This window comes from Agelaius phoeniceus, chromosome 3, assembly GCF_051311805.1.
Source record: "Agelaius phoeniceus isolate bAgePho1 chromosome 3, bAgePho1.hap1, whole genome shotgun sequence".
Lineage (NCBI taxonomy): Eukaryota > Metazoa > Chordata > Aves > Passeriformes > Icteridae > Agelaius > Agelaius phoeniceus.
Window position 1 is genome coordinate 115,605,215 of NC_135267.1, and position 20,832 is coordinate 115,626,046.

General features: G+C 43.2%; 1 protein-coding gene and 1 long non-coding RNA gene across 6 annotated transcripts in view; one reads left to right on the top strand and one right to left on the bottom strand.

Moving 5' to 3' along the window:
* Positions 1–20,832, top strand: part of PLCB1 (phospholipase C beta 1) — a 327,471-nt gene that overhangs the window by 224,266 nt on the left and 82,373 nt on the right. For all 5 annotated transcript variants that reach the window (XR_013181595.1, XM_077176289.1, XM_054629483.2 and 2 more), the window contains exons 10-14: positions 2,011–2,157; positions 9,434–9,591; positions 12,799–12,881; positions 18,507–18,591; positions 19,074–19,251. Coding sequence is in view for 4 of the 5 variants with exons in the window: in XM_077176289.1 (XP_077032404.1) it covers positions 2,011–2,157; positions 9,434–9,591; positions 12,799–12,881; positions 18,507–18,591; positions 19,074–19,251 (651 nt within the window). In the remaining variant the exon portion in view is untranslated. The remainder of the gene's footprint in view (positions 1–2,010; positions 2,158–9,433; positions 9,592–12,798; positions 12,882–18,506; positions 18,592–19,073; positions 19,252–20,832) is intronic.
* LOC129118202 (uncharacterized) overlaps positions 1–20,832 on the bottom strand; it is a 58,507-nt gene that overhangs the window by 14,351 nt on the left and 23,324 nt on the right. The window lies entirely within an intron of this gene.

A 20,832-nucleotide genomic window follows, 5' to 3' on the forward strand; every position in this document is an offset into this window, starting at 1 on the left:
TCTTCAAACAGAGGAGCCTCTGAGAAGTGCATTCACTGTCTGTCCTACCAACCACTGCAGTGGCTGGAATTCCTGCTTCATGGCAAACGTGTGATCAGCATCTCTCAGGGAATGGGGATAGTCCAGATCTCATGAGCTACAGAAGAAAACATTTGGATTGATGAATGTTGACAAGATCTAAGAACCGTGGAAAAGAGGATTCACTTAATTACCCCTGGAAATTCTGTGAAATTTTGATAAATCATTTGCCAGAAGTGTGTCACCTGCCTGAAGACTGCTCCAGGAAAAAGCATCTGGGATAACAGAAGTGGCAAATGTTGACTAGAAAAGAGCCTTGATGCTTGTGGACAAAGCAACAGTTACATTTTTATGTGGTTTTCTCTTTTAACCAGGAACATTCATGTATTTGATCCCTTGTAATAGATCTTGAAAGGTATGGGACTGTGTAGCTGGAGTTAGTAAGGGATTCTTGTGAAATGTGTAGAACTGGCCACTTCATTTGTGCTTCTCTTTTCTTTTTTCCCCTCTCCCTTGTAACTCTTTTGGAACAATCAGGTGGAGCCAGGGATGCAGAAAAAGATCAGGCTGCACACACACTTCCCGTGTTCCATATAATGAAGCTGGTCACAGTCAGGAAATTCAATAGAACCTCTCAACATACTCCTCTTCTAGTAGGAAATTACTTCTCCTTCCTATAAAATTGTAATGAAAAAATGCCACATTCTGTTGAATTCATTTGGTTCCCAACATGGTGGTTCTTTTTTGATCTCTGCATCAATTCCTACCACGCTGAAGGTTGCATGGAGCAGCAGTTTGAGGTGTTCTGTGGAACCACTTGCTAAGAAACTGCCTCAAGTATTTCTGCACAAGTGTACAAATACAGAGAGAGGCCAGAGAGACACTTCCACACTGGGCACTGCCTTTCCAAACTCTTGGAAGTTTTTAATTCAGGTGCATCTCTAGAGCTAGAGCCAAGCCTAGATAATCTTTGTGCAAGTGTGCAGCTACATATTTCTGATTTTGAGGTATTTGGAATGTCTGTGGCTAAGTATACATTAGACCCTTTTGTATTTCTCCTCCACACTTTCTTATCTTTTTCAAGCTTGTTCCAATGCACAATAAAAACATTAAAATGGATCTGTTATTTACCAAACTTTAGCTGGCCACTTATGTGTGCTTTGGGAATCCAGTCAAAAATCTGCAAAGTGTCAGGAGAAAAAAGTGCAGAGTGTGAGAGAGAAAAAGGGCAAAAGTGCAGAAAGAGTGCAAAGTGTGAGGGGAAAAAAAAAGCAGAATGAGGAAGGGAAGGTGCAGAGTGTGAGGAAAAGAGGCTAAAGGGAGAGGGGGAGGATGAGGAAGCTCTTGCCCTCTTCAGCAGGAGGTGCCTCTGTGGCACTGAGTGAGTTGTGCTGAACATTTCAATTGCCAGGTGCCTCAGGAAAAAGGAGGCATTTTTATGTTTGTGCTGGTTTTAAGTGTTTTAACAAAGCACTACTGAGTGACCCCATAGGGAGGGGAATTGTAATTAATCAGATAAATTAGAGAAGAGGTGTTTAAAGGGGAAGAAAAATAAATTTCTTGTGCTGGCAAGCTCCAAACCCTGCAGAGAGAAGGATCTCACTGAGGGCTGTAGCTGCTGGCATGGCTTCTGCTGTGGTTCCATCCCAAGAAGAGACATCAGATCAAATTTAACATGACAGTGGGCAGAGAAAAAGACAAGACAATTAACTTTACAGCTTGAACTATATAAAGCACAATGGATACTTTTTGGAGTTTCATGAAAATATTTGGGCTAAGATAATTTTAATGCAAAAAGCCAAAAAAAAGAAAAGGTGTGAATTTGTCGTATCCCTGTTGTGTCTTTGCAGTATGTGTCTCTTGTCTCTTTTTATAGGCAAACATACCTTTAAATCTTTGTTATAAATCCAGAGATAAAAGGTGGCACTGTACCCTGCCTGTCTCAGAGTGTGCAGCTGGCACTGACTGTGTTCTCCCTGGTTGCTCCCTCAGGACAGATCTCCGTGGATGGCTTCATGCGCTACCTGAGCGGGGAGGAGAACGGCGTCGTCCCCCCCGAGAAACTGGACTTGAATGAGGACATGTCTCAGCCACTGTCACACTACTTCATCAACTCCTCACACAACACCTACCTCACAGGTACCATCTAGTGTCTGACCTTGCAAGAGTTCTGTGTGTTTTCAGTGGTAACATGAAATACACTGAAAGCAGCAGCATTAAACACATGCTGGAGTTGGTTCTTCAGGGAAGCAAGGGTGGCACTTGATTTTTGTTGCAGCTGCAGCACAAGTGCATCAAAGATACTTTAATTAACAGGTGAGCAGCAGTTGCTTTGTTCACATAAGGCCTGGTCAGAAACCCAATCAAGTCCCTGGAAAGTTTCTCTCAAATGGGATTGCAGATTAAGGCCCATCTGCAGGGAGAAGAATGAACATTGTACTTTTTATGGCAACAAAGATAGAAGGACAAGTGTGCAAAGCAGAATATGGGAAACATCTCTGTAGCTCATAAACTTGCCCACAGACATGAAATCTGGCAGCTTGCTGTGCTCCATGAAATTTGCTGTGATTCAGAGATGAGGGAGGTCCAGCATGGCACATAACTTTCTGACAGCCCCTAAGTGCAAGGAGGGAGATCTGTTCCCTGACAATATCTGACATCTGAGCTGGAACTTTTAGGTGCTGTCATGTTTTTCAAAAGGCTGAGCACCCAGGAGCTCCTGTTAATTAGAGTTACAGTCTGAACTGTGTTGTTTGCACAGCAAAGTCAACAATGCTTTAAGACTCAGGAAAAGCTAAGGCAGTTTAGGAATTTGACTTTTGGCATTTGTTTTCTAGTCCAAGGTTCTGTTAACTCGTGAGAAAAAAATTGTAAATTTACTATTTTAGTTTGGTTTGGGAACAAATGTTTGGGGCAAGCAGATGTGCACAGAGGGTTCTCTCCTGTTTGATTTGATGTTTGCTTTGTCCTGCCATGTTTGCTGATGACTTAGCATTATGTTTAATTTTAAAAAATGATGCTGCACTGAGTGCTAAAAATGTGGTTTATGTGTAATGTAGGCTTCTTAATGCTATTAACAGAGTGGCCTTAACTGACCAGCTCCTTGAGAGTGCCAGTATGCCAAAACATAAACAAGCCCAGGCACTGGTGATGCCCACTGTAAACAGACCTCAGGGGAGTTATTTTCATCTGCTCTGTGTTTGTTACAGCTCTTTCTCCAGCACCTTTGCCAGCTTTCACAGAGTGAATGAACTGTCATTGTTTCCATTAGACACCATTTGTCAAGGGTTTATATCTCAGCTGTAAAACGTGTTTTGTGCTAGAGCTTGTCACACAAGCATTTGTTTTGACAGGGATTTTCTTTCTCTGAATTAAAAGAAACAAAAATCAGCGTGGCCACTTCGAAGTCACGATTCCAATATGCAGAAACTTATGCCCTTTGGTGGAGTGAAGACATGGCCAAAGCAAAAGCAATTTTTAACTGTGATGCTTTGCAGACCTCTTACCTCCAGTAAGGACTTTGTTCTGTCACTGAGGATTAGCTGGTGCTTAAGGCAGATGCTGCAGCTTCATGCAGATATTCTGGAAGAAAACAGTCAAGCTGCAGTGCCAAAGGAGAAGCACAGGCCCACAGGAGGTTTAGAGACCATGCAATTTAAGGTTGATCTGAAGAGATAAAAGACTACCCTCCCCTCTACCAGCAGGAATTTATAGCCAGGTCCATACCACAGATTTTTATCAGGGCTGGTCAGGACAGAGATGTGTTCCAAAGGTTTAGAGGTACAAAAGCCTAACCCCAAAGAATTAAGGATTTGTGATTAGTCCAACCTATTCTATTTTTTTAGCTGCACTACAGGTGACCTCACATGTTTAATTATTTACCTTGACACTTGCTGCACTTGCTTTGACTTGGATGTGAAAGTCTGCAAATCATCTCAGATTGCATCTACAGGTTTATTTGCCTGCATTTCCAAGGAACTTCAGAGGCTATATTTGGAAACATGATCTTCAGCCTTAATTTGACAAAATATTCCTAGCTTAGTAAACTGGGGGGAGTAAATCAGGATAAACCCAGGGGATAGTGCAAGAGAAGTTTGAAACTCTTTCAAATTCCTTTTTAGAGTGCATGTTTTCACATTGCAGGCACCAAGCACAGGCCCTTCCCTTTCAGTGGGTTCATTATGTGCAGTGAATGTGTGGCAGCTGGCCGACAGTGGGACTCATGATTTGATTTTTATCTGTGCCTTATAAAAACTGGCAGCCTGGGATTTTGCTCTGAACCTGCATGGGACACAGCAATCACACTCCCATTTGCTTTCTTCCAACAAGGAAGTACAGTTAATGAAATTAATGGTGGCAGGCTGTTCCTTTTCCCAAAAAGAGTCTGAAGGATCTGCTCAAGTGCTCGTGGCTCTGGAAGGGAAGCCTTGGAAGCACCTTTGCCCTGACTGAGGCCATGAAATAGCAACTAGTCATGTAATAATTATCAGGACAATAAGAAAACCATTCAGCCTGGCATTACTTTATGATTACTGAGCTTAATGCCCTACCAATTATCTATCCCTTTGTTAGTTTTTTTAAACCAGAAAAAGCATGCACAAAGAAACAACATGATAACATAAAAAGCACCATGTGCACACTCTGAATTTATTTTTAATTATGCTGATCACTTTCCTAGCCTTTAGTAGAAACCCTTGGCAGTACATCAAGTCCTGATTATTTATTTAGAAGTGTTACTGCTTTCTTTTTTCTTAGGGAAATGTAATTTTTAAGAACAAAGGTAAAAGCCCATGAAGAAAGAAGTGATTTGCAGTGAACCTAGGCTAACTTAAAGAAATGTCATCTTTGAGAAACTTTTTTTACTGTCTCATCTTTTTTTCTCACTGGTATCATATTTAATTCTTTATTCCTTTGAACCCTTAAAGTGCAACCCTGCTTTTTCCTGGAGTCTCACCTCAGGTTCCTGCTGTGGGCACAGAGAGGAGTGATTTTTTTGGGCAGCATTTCTTTCAGCAGCACACAAAGTCAGAGACAAATGATGACATGTCACACTCAGCTTTACATGTTTTGAGGGCTGGGCAAACAATTTGCTGTTGTTTATGGGAAATGCAAAATACTAAATCCCGCACCTTTAACACATGTTTTGGCTAAAAGGAACAATAATCTCAGCTGAGCACATGTAGCCAGTGTGGGACTATCCCATCCACCCTCAGCCTGTGCTTCCCTGCTTACAGTCTGGTATTCCAGGTGTTCCTAGAAAAATGTTTCACCGGGGCAGTTCTCTTCTCTGTTGCTGCCTGTGACCTCTCAATCCACCATCCTCCAGCTCTTCTGCTCCCAGTGCTTCCTCAGTCCCACTGCTGCTGCTGATTATCTGCACTCAGCCCTTCCCTGAAACCTTCCTCACCTCCAAGCCTCCAGAGCAGGTTCCACAGGGAAGGGAAGGGGAGGAAAGCTGGGGACACCTCCCTGCTGCTGGCCCCACCAAAGTCCTGCTTTGGTCCAGTGGGAAGTGCTCAAAACAACAGGCAAGGAGGCTGAGAGCCTGACTCTGGCTGAATTACAGGCAGGAGCAGAGGGTGTCACAGTGTGGGGTCTGAGCTGCTTGTCCTGCTTGCCCCAAACGTTTGTTCCCATGTAAACCAATCTGAAATAGTAAATTTACAGTTATTTTCGCGTGAGTTAACAGAACCTTGGACTAGAAAACAAATGCTAAAAGTGGGAGATCGCTCAGGAGCAAAATGAACTCAGATAAATGGGCTGGGTCTAAAAAATCCCAGCTGCCAGCACCTTGTGTGGCTGCTGGAGTGAGGAGCTCTGTGTGGGGCTCTGATTTTCACACTGCAACCCCCAGTGTGTGATCCTGGGCACTGGTGCTCCTCCAGGACTTGTCTGGAGAGAGGAGATGTAGGAACTCGTGTTCATGCCCAGCAAAGGGAGGATACAGGCACCTTGTGCTGGGAGAAACTGCTGGGACAGAGGGATAGACCAGCCTCTGGTTCTAGAATAGTGGAGAGTCAGCTGATTCCCAATAGCTGGGCCCAAAAATCCCCCAGTTTGGGGAGGAAAGGTATCTTAAACAGATAGCAACCACGTTTTAACTCCACATACTGCAAATAACTTTCACTTGGGAAAACACTGGTGGATGAGCCCAGCAGGGATGCACTTCCTGAGACAGGAGCAGCTTCAAGTTCCAGAGGTGTGGAAGTGCTCTGTGTGGGGAAACCTGGGTCATATCCTCACGTCAGTCAGCACCAGCTCATTTTGCATACTGTCCTGTCAGGTATTGTTTAGCCGATGACATTTTTCTGAAAAGTGAATTTTTTGTCAAAATCCATTTCTCCTTAGCTCACATGGGGTGATGGGATGCAAATGTTATGCATGGTGTTACTGTAGACACTGCTTGTATTGTAGAAGGGAATACATAATGCTTTCAGTTTCCAGTATTGAAAAATTGATCTGTACTCAGGCTATTAAAAATATACTGGAAGTGTTCCCTTTAGTGTCTGTGTTATCACATTTTAGAATGCAAAATGGGTATTTTAAACTAAATGCAAACAGGAAGACATTTCTAAATAATGTATGCAAAACCCCCACATTTGGGAGAACATTTCTCATATTCTGTATTTCAGAAAAAGAAGCTGTTGGGACTCTTAAACATGTGCTAGCATTTTACACTCTGCCTGGGGGTCCTTCTGAAGGTTGTGTGGTTTGGAGGTTGAATATCCTCTTATCCTTTGCAGGAATCCTTCCAAAATGTCTGAGCCTTATTAATAAGGTGGTGTGGGAAGTGTCATGTGGCAAATGATGCATGTCATGATTTACTTAAGCACTTTGGAAGGTGAAGGATCTCTGAGCCCAAAACACTTAGCACTGATAACCACCAGGAGTCTCTTGGGAAATGTTTTGTTAATCTAAACTCTGTGTGCTCTGAGGGAAAAGAAAGACAACATTAGAGGAGTTTTCTAAGTGAAAATGGGGTTTTTAGGCAGTAGAGTTCAGTGGATCCCTATGAGAGCCAAGATTTCATCAGCAGATGCTCAGGGATAAGTACATGGAAATGTGAGTTGTTATTCCCTGATCCATGCTTATGCTTGTTGGCATCCTGCAAAGAAAAAGAGCCACTACTTAACCCAGACATTGGAGTTGCACCAAAAAGGTTTTTGTGTGAGGAAAGATAATCTGCCATAATCAAAGGTGAAACAGGAAACAGCTAAATTCCAACAGAAAAAGAAAGAAAGAGACACGTTGTCACTTTGCTGATTCCATTTGGATTTTCAGAGCTTTCCAGCCCTGGCCAGTTCCTTCTGTTATTAACAGATATTTGTCACTGGTTCCAGCAGGAGCCGAGAATTCTGATGGATTTCAACAGGAGTAACGTTAATACCTTGTGGAGTAGTTATGATTGCTCCACCTCATGTATCAGACAGAAACTGTAAACAGGGATTTGCAAGTAAGGGGTTCTGCTACACAGGTTTTAGTACAAGGTAAGAACAGAGCAAAAGCAGACAATGCTTTTTGTGAAGCAAATCCCAAAATGTGTATTTCCCAGCATAAGACCTAAACACAGAATCACAGAGACAATAAAATGAGGATTCATCTGCATTATAGTATATGCCAGTCTAGATGAAGTATTTATATGTCCCCAGTCAGCAAAGAATCTTCACTGTAAATGAACTCACTGCTTCCTTAAAAAGAAAATTAATTTCCTTCGAGAAATCCAGGAAGATTTTCTCAGCAAGACTGCTAGAAAGGAGGAGACTGCATCCATTTTCTTCACATCTAAAAGAGGCACAAAGCCATTCTTCCATTACTGTTCCCTCTCTGCTGCAAGAGATTTGTATCTGAATGACTGGAATCAAACCTGTTGCAGCAGATGAAGACAACCTGGCTGGCTATCCTTCCCTGAATCCAGCTGGACTTCTTTGTTGGGTTGGGTTTGGGATTCTTTTTTAATACTTTGCAAGTTTGGAAAAAATTAGTTTTTCCTTCTTAATTTTTAGATTTATATTATCTCATTATTGGAAAAGGACAGTTTAATTGAATTTCTCCCTGCATAATACAGTATCACATCAGGGAAATTTAACTGACCAGCTCATTGCAGTGGTTAGCATATTAAATATTGATTTGAGACCTAATGGTGATGCCATTAGTGACTGCAGGGGGTTTGTTTCATCTTGTACTAATCTGCATTGCATGGTGTGAGAAAATGTAGTCTTGCTCTCCTGAGTCTGAATTTCACATTGCTGGTCAAGGGATAACAAAATCTTATGGAACTAAGTTGTTATTGTTGTTTATTATCGTTGTTGTTGCTGCTGTTATTGTTATTATTGCTATTATTATTTGATTTCATGTATTTGATGCTGCCCATCAGAAGCTTTGGAGCTGGCTTCAGCTGGGTTATTTCTCTGACAGACTGAGGGATGGATCCAGACCATGGCACTGACTGTGCCAGAGGGCAGGATCCAGACCATGACCCTGACTGTGCCAAAGTGATGGATCCAAAGTATGGCATTGATTGTGCCAAAGGGATGGATCCAGAGCATGGCATTGACTGTGCCAAAGGGATGGATCCAGAGCATGGCACTGACTGTGCCAGAGGGATGGATCCAGAGCATGGCATTGACTGTGCCGGAGAGATGGATCCAGACCGTGCCACTGACTGTGCCAAAGGGATGGATCCAGACCATGGCACTGACTGTGCCAGAGGGCAGGATCCAGAGCATGGCATTGACTGTGCCGGAGAGATGGATCCAGACCATGGCACTGACTGTGCCAAAGGGATGGATCCAGACCATGGCATTGACTGTGCCGGAGAGATGGATCCAGACCATGGCATTGACTGTGCCAAAGGGATGGATCCAGACCATGGCCCTGACTGTGCCAGAGGGATGGATCCAGAGCATGGCATTGACTGTGCCAGAGGGATGGATCCAGAGCATGGCATTGACTGTGCCAGAGGGATGGATCCAGAGCATGGCATTGACTGTGCCGGAGAGATGGATCCAGACCGTGCCACTGACTGTGCCAAAGGGATGGATCCAGACCATGGCACTGACTGTGCCAAAGTCAATGGGATGGATCCAGACCATGGCACTGATTGTGCCAGAGGGATGGATCCAGACCGTGGCACTGACTGTGCCAGAGGGATGGATCCAGACCATGACCCTGACTGTGCCAGAGGGATGGATCCAGACCATGGCACTGACTGTGCCAGAGGGATGGATCCAGACCATGGCATTGACTGTGCCAAAGGGATTTCATTGCCTTCTCACGCTGTTCGTGTTCTTTGGAGCGCTGAGCGCGTTACCCCTCTCAGCCAAGGGCCAAAGCTGCTGTAACTGTGTTATTGTGGGATCAGTTTTATCCCTTCCTGGGGCCCAGCATGACCTCCCTGTCCCTGTGCTCTGTGCAGCTGGGCAGCTGGCTGGCAACTCCTCGGTGGAGATGTACCGGCAGGTGCTGCTGTCGGGCTGCCGCTGCGTGGAGCTGGACTGCTGGAAGGGCCGCACGGCCGAGGAGGAGCCCGTCATCACCCACGGCTTCACCATGACCACCGAGATCTCCTTCAAGGTACACCTTCAGCTGGGCTCTGCTCCTGCACAGCCATCACTGCCACGGGCAGAAGTGGGAGGGCCAAAAGCTGCTGCAGGGGGAAATGGCAGAGCAGCACAGAACGGCTGGGAGAGAAGAGTTGCAGCGTTTGGAGCTTGCGTGGGGAGAGGCTCCTGGTGGTCAGGGCACTGTGAGGAAAAGGGATAATTTTTCAGTGCCATCTGGGCACTGGGCTCCATGCCCAGGTCCATGCTCCTGTGCACGTCCCTGCAGCAAATCTCACAGGGACAGAAGCCACAGCCAGGGCTGAAGGACCAGGCACAGCCACCACAGCTGGCTCTGCACAGACACAAATGGGGGTGTGGAGGCACTGGGAGGAGCAACTGCCAGGGGACAGAGCTGGACAGGGTTTGGTCAGCAGAAACCAGCACACCAGTTCACTCCTTTCTCCTCTCTGCCTGGTCACTGGCAGTGGGAGGCAAAAGTCCTGAACTGGGACAGGAAGGAGCAGCCAGATCTCAACAATTTGCAAGCCTTTAAATTCCTGTGGGCAGAGAATATGCTGCTCGTGGCCAGGTGGGCAGGCTGCATGCGCAGGACCCAGACACTTGGCATTATATTTAAAAACAATTAATAAGTGTGTGTGCGATGTTATCCCTGATGCTTGGGACCAGACCCAAAGCACTGGAGGGTGAAAAAGAAAAATCAGCATCTTTGCAGACTGTGAAGGGATATTTGTGCCATTCAAACCCCAAACATATCTTTATTATTGAATTTCATCTTCCATTTCCTTTTCTACAGTATAAGGTAGAGACCATACCATTAGCAATAACCTTAAATTGTTATCTCCTTGTCCTTCTTAAAGATGTTTTTAATCTGAGGTGTTAGAGGAGCACAATGGAGGTGTTTGCCTGTAGTATTAGGTTTGGTGGTCAGCACAGCTTATAATGATACCTCAGGAAATCATTTTTGAAGTGTGAAGAAATATTTCTTCTTCATTTTGAGACACTAACTCACCATGGAAATACATTTCTAGCACACATTTATTGTGTGCAAGAATATGTGGGAAAATGTTCATTGCTGACTTTGCTTATGTTGTGGGGATTACATGTGGCTACATCTTTGAAACCTTTCTCCCATATTTGAAACCTGTTGTTGGGTGGGGTTTTTTTGTCTTCTAGTGCCTTTCTTTAGGGAAGAAAGCAAGCAGGTCTGCCACAGACAGAGCACTAATTTTCACTTGTACCAGAACAATCCTCTTTTTTCCAGTTTGCTTTCTCTAATTCTTCCCTGATTTGAGGTAATCACAGAAACACGCAAAACAACCTTCTTGCACGTTTGTTATTAACTTCCCAGTTATGTTTATGGGAAGCCAATTATGTTTATAGGCATGGGGTTTGATTGCTGGAAGTCTTTTAATTGAGGGAGATGGCTCTCGACTGCTTTGGTCATGAGCAGGAATTTAAAACAAAGTTAATCTGATTTTTAAAAGGATCATTAGCAGGAACGAGGATTATCCCTGGATATTTAGATGTTCAACCCTTGGCACTGTGCTGGCAGGAGAGATATTGGGAAGTATTTTAAACCTCCTCAGGAGTATTTCATAGGTCATTTCAGGGCAGGCATTTTTTAATCCACCCAGAAAAATGTGGAGAAACATCTCAGTTTCTTTTCAACACTCAAACATTCAGTGTTTGAGAGTGTGGTTTGAGAGAGTGCTGCTGAGCTGGGGAGGAGCAAAATGGCAGGGAATAAAGTGTCAGGAGTGTGAGGATCACTTCATGCCTTGAATGCTCAATCATGTATCAGCTCCTGCTTCTGCTGTGACCAGGGCACAGGGGTTCTGCTCAGTCTGCTGGCTCTCCCAGCCTCAGGATTTTGCTCAGCCTGCTGGCTTCTCTGTGTGTGTGCCCCTGTTCAACCCTGCAGAGCTGATCCAGGTGAGGCATTCTGCAGCTGGGGCCAAGTCTGGGGCCTGCCAGCTTCTGTCCCTCTGACCATTATGTTTATAGGCATGGGGTTTGAGTGCTGCAAGTCTCCCAATTGAGGGAGATGGCTCTCAACTGCTTGGGTCATGAGTAGGAATTTGAAACAAAGTTCATCTGATTTTTAACCCATGGAGCATTTGCCTTCGCTGAACTGGTGTCTGAGCTCTTCATCCTCACATCTCATCAGCTCAATCCTAATTTCACTCTCCAGGTTATTTTATTTTCCCCACTCATGCAGGGCTCCTTCCCCTCTTGCAGCAGGAAGGCAGTTGAAAACAAGTGGGCCATAAGAATGTACCAGAAGCTCAGCTCTTCTCTTAGGAAGTGGATTTCTTGCTGTTATGCTTCTGGGTTGAGCCTCTAAAAGTGCAGAAAATGAACAAGAGGAATCCCCAGAGAAAGCTTGTTTAACATAAATACATCTTTTAGGTTTTAGTCATCCTTATGATTTGGTGTGGCACAGCCTTATGGCTCTCAGAAACTCCAGAGTTTCCCAGCACATGAAAAATCTTCAATGTTTTCTGTGTTCTTCTGGAATAGAGATTTGTTCCAAGAGGGAAACATTTCATAATTTGTAACTATGAGTGCAATTATTGTGCACCTCACTAAAATCATCATTGTCAAATGACTTTTCTACTGGATTTAGGGTTTCCATTTTCTGTAGGGTTGACAGGAAACTTTATGGACTTTTCCTTTTCTGAGTTCTCTGATAATTACCACAGAACCAGCTGTTTTAATTGAGTAAAGATTTCTTTTTTCCTTTCTTTTGCCTTAAAGGGATTTCTGTCATTAAAAAAAAAAAAAAAAAACTAAAATGTGAGCCAGAGTAACTAAGGATTTTATGGATAGACGCTTGTGCTGATGATGTTTGGAAGATCTGCCTTTGTCAGAGCATTTTTATTATAGCACATGTAAGCTGTAGCTGCAGGCATGGAACAACTCCCCACCAAAACCAAGCTTTACATTTAAACTATTGATTGTGGCAGACAGAAGGAATTTCTTGAGGAGAAATGTGGTGCTTGAGACTCATCAGATGTTTTGGAGATTCGATCACAGTTCAGGTTGAAAAATTAGGTTGTGGCAAGAGCACATCCAGAGCTTTCTGGGATGTTTAGGAAGGAAGGTCTGATCTCAGGGAATGATTTCAGAGCTTGTTGGCTCCTTTCTGTCTTCAAAGGCTAAAATTCTACTTCTTTAGAGATTTAAGTTTGTAACTGTGTTTATTTTGATTCTTTAGGAAGTAATAGAAGCTATTGCTGAATGTGCATTTAAGACATCACCCTTTCCAATCCTCCTTTCCTTTGAAAACCATGTGGATTCGTAAGTAATTACCATCTTTTTCTTGGCTGATGTTTCATTTTCTGTAAGGTCTAGGCATGGAATTCTGTGTGCATTTGTGACCCAAACAACAGCTCTTATCCAAAAGTGAAATTGGGCCTGTTCTTGAAAACCTCCCTGAAAGAGAATCTTTTCTTTGGGATGGGAAGTTGGACTGTGAGAGGGATTTTGTTAACTTCTCACTCAGTATGTCCTGCTGGAATGCAGCAATACTCCAGAGAAAACCAGGCAGTATTTGCCCTGCTTGTGACCCTATTCTGTGCCACAAACAGGTTCAGCATTTGATCTGTCTCTCGTGTTAGAGGCCAGAACCATGGACTTCTAGGACTGCAAAATAGCTGGTGGGGATGGCCAGGAACTGTTAATTTCTGCCAAAAAATAACAGTTTGCATAAGTCTATTTCAGCTGGTTTTTCTTTTTTTTTTTAGTTACAAGAAAAGGACAATTTTTCTGTGTAAGAAGAGAAAAAATAGATGAGAGCACTTTGAGCTTTGTCCCAGTGATCTGTTTTATTTTTATAGTTCTGATTTTTTTAAACATTAACCTTGGTTTTGAATGTAGAGACCACATGGTTCAAAGTGGGGTGACACTGACACAGCTTGGGCCTTAACTTTTCCTCTTTTGTGGTCTTTTTTTCTGTGAAAACATTTCCAACATTTCTGGGGGCAGTTTGGACTTAGAAACTAATTTTTGGGTTTGCTTTTGTTTTTTGGGGCTTTTTTTCAACGTAAAATAAAAATATTCTTGGGAGCAGCTATGAATGTTCTAACACAAATCAGAAATGAGGTTGGCACTTTTGTTTCTGAAAGAGGAAAAGGGGAGGGCTAACTGCTTTTCCATTTTTTTAGGAGGAACATCCTTGTCATAAGGGGAGGAACTGGTAGAAGCAGCTGTGTAAGAATGTTTTTAAAGAACAGATGTGACAATACTGATCAAAAATTATGTAGGTAGAAAAATTAAAAATCAGAGGGCTGAGCTCCACTACCTGAATACCTCAGAGTACAAATTTACCTCTTGGGGGCAAATATGTGTTTGCTCTGCAAACACTTTGGGGCCACATGGTTGTGATCCAAAGAGTCACTGAAATCCTGCTCAGTTATTGCTGTCTGCCTCTGAAAGCCCACACAGAGGCTGTGTTTAATTGCCTTTTCTAATGGCCTCCTCATTTCTTTTTGGTGCACTTTGTGTCCCTTTGGGCTTGCGCTCACCTGCTCCTGTAGGTTTGAACTCACAGTGCTTCTAAATGCAGCCTCTGGCCTTTGGGAAAGATGGCAACCATCATTTTTGAAAGTACTATATTTTGTACTCATTCTGCTGGATTTATTGTAATATACTTTCACTCTGTTCACATGAGGCAGAGGAAAAACAGCAGCTAAATTATTTTAACCACAAGGGTTACATTTTTCTTCCTTTAAAGTCATCACGACTTAAACCTTCAGCTGTACCAGGGTGATCTGTTCTATTTTAGGAAGGTGAAGAAGTAAAAAGATTTCTGAAATAAACTCCTGTCAGATGGAAGTTGTATACAAAAGTGGCTTTAAAATCCCAAGATGAGGCAGTGTCAGAGCTAAAGGCAGGGTGGCACTGCAGGAATGTGACTGAAAGGAGACAGGGCTCCTGCTGCACTCCTGTGAGTTACAGCTTGTCCCACGGAAGGCACTGGAGCTTTCTCTCCAGAAACTCCCAGCCATGGAATGGGGAATTAACCTGATGACGTGTGCTCTCTGATGTCCTTTTCCATACATTGCTAAGACACAGGTTTTTAGCAAAGCAAGTTTGCAAAACCTTGACCAAATGTTTTCTCTTTCTGAGGCTTTCCTGCTAGTGGTTCTTTTCTGCTGTGGTAAATGATCAGATTCAGTGTGTGTGTTTTCTGATTTTGCTTTGCCTGAAAATAATTTCTAGTTATTTTACCAGGTTCCACAATTACCCTTTAATTCCTTCACTAGTTGCTGGAGAAATCTGCAATTAGTCATGTCACTCACAGAAAGGTTCACCTAATTTCATGGAATGCTTCTTTTCTCTTTCCATTTCCTTAGAATGTTGTTTTTCTCCTGGATCTTAAGGCTGGACTTTGCCCTAAATGTTAACAACAAGTACCAATGTTTTTTAATAATTGCTGTCAAGCCAATCCTGTTTCAGCAGTTCCTACTTCTAGGGGACCAAATATTTTTTCTGCTTTTCAAGCTGTGAGAGTCGTTTGTGAAATTCTGCTCCCCTAGAAATGCTGGCATTGGCTTAAACAAAAATATGGTTTTAGCCTGTGTTCATGGCTTGTAAACAGACTGCAATTATCTGAGGTAAATAAGTTTCACATCATCACATAGATATGACAGTGTTAATCAGCACTGGACTTAAAACACAATTTTTCTTTCTTCTGCTTTATGTTCATGGGAATATTTTTGACACTTTTTGTCCACCTTGGGGGAAAAATCACTTTTTAGCACATTGTGTAAATCATCTCATTTGCTTTCCTTTGATGTGTCTCCTAGAAGGGCTCGTCTCCAATATCTCCACAGCACGTGAAGGATTTTATTTCCTGTACTATAACTCCACTATTAGTGTCATTTTTTTGCCTGTTTGTATGCAATGAAAAGTTAAGAAGAGGCAGGCATGTAACTTTTAGATGACATAAAATATTATGTATGTCATCATTTTTACAGTGAAGTCAAAACACGCCCACTGGAAAAAAAGACCACTAAACCAAGCTGTGGCTCTGTGAAAAAAGCAGAGGAGTGCCCTGAAAATGCTGAGAAGACCTCAAGGAGACCTTGGTGTTTGAAATGGGGCTTGCAAGGCGATAAGCAATCTGCAAATCTGAAAGCAGACACTCTATAATTAGAAATGCACTGATGACAGAGCAAAAAGGTTAAGTGATCCTTGAGCAGTATCCATATAAGATTGCTTCCAAGATTAAATTTAATTACACTTATTCATACTGCTGGTTTCTGGCTGGAATTGTTGCTTCAAATATTAACAGGATTTTTATCACTTTTTCATCCCACACTTTGAATTATTTTAGACTCTTCTGGGAAGCATCTGTGCCTTTGTCTTATGCAGAGGAAGTATCTCTGCAGAAGTGATAAAAATGTAATGTTGGGAGCAGCAGTTGTGCCAAGGAGCCTCTGGTTGACCTTCATTGCAGGCATGACACAAACACAGTAAAACAAAGCACAGGCAATACAATTGTGGTCATGAAAACATTTCTTAATATTCTTTATATTTCTGTATCTCCAGGTATCATGCTCCTACTTTATGTTCCCTCACCCTGGCACATTTTGGGGGCACCTATAACAAGTCTGTGTGCCACCTGTCTGTGTCTGCACAGTGAAAAGCATAAAGCAGATCAAGTCAGCTCTTTTCAGACAGCCAGTTTTCACTGCAATGCACGAATGCTGAGAGAGTTTCCCATAACAGGAGATGTGGACCCAGAAATACCTGGGGTTTGACTTCATAACAAAACTGGGGGAACATAATGATTTAGAAAACTTGGTGTTTCTGTTGTTGTGGTTCATAATTTTCAAAGAATGGGAAATACAAAGAAACAGGTATTCCAACTTCTTAAAACAGGGCTATGTAGTCTGCTATTCCTAATGATCTGTCCAGTACATACACAGGTATGTATGTCAGGGAGAGAGGGAACACAAAGATCTACCCCACAGTTAAATGCTGCTACTCCTATATTTTTTTCTGTCCCCTCTTTGGAGCTTTTAAAAATATTTGTACACATAGTCCAGTTCACAAAGACAAGTAATTTTGAAATGTCAAGATTTTCCTCATTTGGCCTTGTTTGCTACCTCAAGGGTTTTTTGTGGTATTAAAACCTATTGGTTTTTCACATAATTTTCCCACTTTCTGCCTCTGGGATGCAGTGACATTGGAATTTATACGCTGAACCAACATCATGCTGCATTACATTTTTCTTGTTTGCAAAAATGAAAGTTCTCACTGTGCTCTCTTTGAGGTAAACATGTAATTAAACACAGAAGATCAGAAGAATTTGTTCTAGCTGTGGTGGTGACTGGGAATTTATTACACATTTAACTCTTGCTTTTTATGTTTTTTCATTTCCTATGGAGAGTTCTTTTTGGAGTTGTGCCCATGTAAGGATGATGATGATGTCACATCTAATTACTCCAGTTTCAGTAAATGCCCTCCTTTGATTCAAGGAGCTGTCCTTTGAACTTGCTGGCTTCTGAGAGCATGGATCTGTTCAGAGCACACGCTGGTGGAGCAGACTGAAATGAAGCTCACTCATGACCCCTGGATTTAGGGCACAGGCACACTCTGCTGGAGTGGTGCCTTTGTTTCCCTGGGTAGCTGAGGGCTGGAAATACCCACACAATGTCCCAGCCTGATCCGCTCTTCCACCACCTTCTCCCATGTGGGATCTTTGTTCTGCTGCTTGCTTGTCTTCAGCTTGGTTTTCCATCCCCAGCTCCAAGTGCCTTTTAGCTTCTTTTAGTGCAGAATTGGCTGCATGCAAAACACAGCATTTGTGAAATGCTGTTGGGATTTAAACTGTGTGCAGCTCTTGCCTTGGGGAATAATTTAAAGCCTCCTGGCAGTATATTTTGTTAGTGACTGAGCTAATGAGTGCTTCACCTCCTATCTGCTTCCAGGGGCAGCCAGGATGCTGATCCCAGGGAAATCACATTTTCTGATGGAAATGTCATTTGGCCACCCAGCCTTTTTCTCAGCTCTGGTTTGGCCATGCTGACCCTGGGAGTTGGTAACCACTGACCAGCTGGGCACAGCCAGGGCTGAACTCCTGCTTTGCAAGAGTAAATGAGCATTTTTTTTCTTTTTTCCTCTATACCCATCTCTATTTTTTCATGAGAAGTAGCTCCATGGTAACATACCAGCTTACAGCATCCCTGTCTCTTCCATGACATGCAGATCCTAATTAGCAGGAGCTGAGGAAGTTATATTAAGCCATGTAAACCTGTCCTTTAATCGAGGCTTCCCAGCAGAGTGTCAAAAAAGGAAACTTTGAAAGATGCCTCGGCTCAGATGCCACGCATTTTAAACAGGCACATGTAACAAAAATCCTCAGCTTTCTAAAATTAGAGAGTGACTGTGGTACTGAGCTGCATTTTGAGATGATTGGAGTAATGTTTCTGAGCTGTAAAACCTGCCTTCAGTCCTAGAACTTCCATCACTGGCATGCAGGAATTGCTTCATCTTTGGTTGCACTGTGGGAGAATTGGTTACAGGTGGAGTTTGCTGAGGTTCAGGTTACTTACAGAGGATGTTGTGAGAACTGCTGCAGTGCAAGAAAAATGCCAGGCATGTGTATAAAGTAACATGAGGGGGAAAATAGTTCAGTTTTGAATAAAAGTATTGCCTAAAAGAGGGAAATTCATGTTATGGTTGTTTCACTGTTATTCCATTGACTTATGCCTTGACTTTGTCTATGTTCCCTTTGATAAACTCCATCAGAGGAATTGAAATAATTGTATGATATATGTAGGTCTCAGTGACAAATTCACAGCTATTGGATCAGGAAATTATATCTAGTTTGGGGCTATTAGGTGCTCCATTACTGCTGCTGTCACTCTGGAGCATTAGTAGGACTAATTGCTTTCTTTGTTTTCTTCCCCTCAGCCCTAAACAACAGGCAAAAATGGCAGAGTACTGCAGATTGATATTTGGAGATGCCCTGCTCATGGATCCCTTGGAGAAGTACCCGGTAAGGTGCCTTGGTGTTAGCACATCACAAATGGCTGGGGATGTTTCCTGGGGTGTCTCAGTCCTGCCTCACTCCTCATATGAGGCCTCTCACTCTAAAGGAGGGAATTGTGAGCTGTTGGTGACTTAAGCATCATTTGTGGTGCAGAGATTGCCCTGATAGAGTGAATTGTGATCTTTCCAATGCAATTGATCCTCATAGCTGCCATTTTAAAACCTAGATTTAAAACCTAGACTCTCATATCTGAGCTAATACTTATTTTGGTTATTACTGCAGACACTTCATAAACCATTTTTCTTCTTAAGTGCCCTCAGTAGCCCTGTTTCATTGAATGTTGACATTGCCTCTTGTGCAAAATCCATTTCATTTTAACAGGACTTAGAGAGCTTATAGAAGTGTCCTGTACCACATGCTCCCTAAGAAACTGCCATGAGCCTGTTTCTTCTGCTGCTCTAACAAATCTCTCCTCTTTTTCCTGCAAGCTGGAGGCTGGGGTTCCTCTCCCAAGCCCTATGGATCTAATGTACAAAATCCTGGTGAAGAATAAGAAGAAGTCTCACAAGTCAGCAGATGGGAGTGCAAAGAAGAAGCTGTCGGAGCAAGCGTCCAACACTTGCAGTGACACATCCAGTATGTTTGAGCCTTCCTCCCCTGGAGCAGGTAGGACTTGGCTCTCCTGGTGCTCTGCTCCCTCCAGCACAAATGCAATGCCATCCATTTGCAGTGCTGCAGCAAGGGAAAGGTGCAGCAGTGTGGATTGCTCAGCAGGAACCACCACTGAACTGTCTTTGATCCTGGAGTCTGTTCTGTGAGAGTTCTCATGGACTGACCCAGGCTCACTGATGTGTGCTAACATTTCCCTGCACTGCTTATTAAGGACAGGCAGCTGCCAGCTCCTCCACCCTTGGCTGCCTTTCCTGTGTGCCCAAGCCCAACAGCAAATAGAAATGTTTTCCTTTCCTTGTTGCCTCTGGGCTGTGCCTGCCATTATTTGGTGCCCTTTCAGACAGAACCCGTTCCCCAGAACGTGCAGGGTGTCTGCAGTGCCTCAGGGTTTAGGATAAAGGGATGAGATCCCTTTCCCCAGGCAGGGAAGGCTCAGCCTGCTGATGTCCTGCATGTCATGGACCTCTGTTTAAAGTGCTATAAGATGTTCTTCTCTTCCAGAGATGGAAACAGGCAGAAATAATGAAGTCTCTATATCCTGATTCCCAGCCCAGTGTCTGTTCCCTGCACTGGAATTTCTTCTCCTATCAAGACTGAAATTTTGTGTTCTTATAAGCACAGATATTTTTATGCCCCAGCAGTAGAAAACTCACAGAGTAAATTGAAAGCTCTGCTGAAATATCAGTTCATTGCCATTTGCCATTTAAAAACTTTCCCCATTGTTTGTAGTTTTTTCTGAACTCTGATTAACTGTGCTGAAAATTTTCCTGCTGGCAGTTTGCCCCAAGCTGAATTAACGAGAAAGAAATCCTGCTTCATTTGTGGATAACATTGTTTATCCTATTAGCAGCAAAAAAGAGTTTTCAGCTGTTGTTTTTAAGAAACTATAAAAAGGGCATGCTTTGGAGTATGCTTTGGATTTCAAAGCAAGATTCATCCCTGTGTCAGGGATGACTTAATACTATTTTCTTGATTTGCTTTTGACAAATCCCAAGCAGGAGAAAAATAGGGGTGTGTTCCATCTGCCTCCTCTGCAGCCTTTGAAATCTGCCCTGCATTCCCAGCTCTCTGTTTCTGTGAGCAGCCCAGGGTGAGGACAGTGGCAGGGAACACAGCCTTGGCTTTCTGAGGGCCTGGCCTGCACTGAGGCCTCAGCTCTGCCCTTCAGGGCCTCTCCAGGAGCTGTCCTGGGAAAAGCCCAGGCTGTGAATAAAGATGATGATGGTGATGCCAGGCAGAAGGGTCAATCCCATAACAGGGTGTGTAATTTTACAAATTAACTGTGACTAGTATGCCTGTATCACCTCTGGAACAGCTTCTGATTATGAAGATGAGCACTTACAAATTAGAAAATGCTGGAACTGAGGCTGCAGAATTGCTGTGGTCACTTGGTTCATCTGTGACTGCCAAAACACATTGCTTGTAGTCCTTGTGTCAGCCTCTGCTTCTCCTTTAGCACTTGTGCCTCTTTCTGAGAGTGCAATTAGTCAATATTTTTCCTCTCTCTGTCATTCAGCACTTGATCCTAGCTAGAGCACCCTCAGTGAGTTTCTGTGGGGGTATCCAGGCCGACAA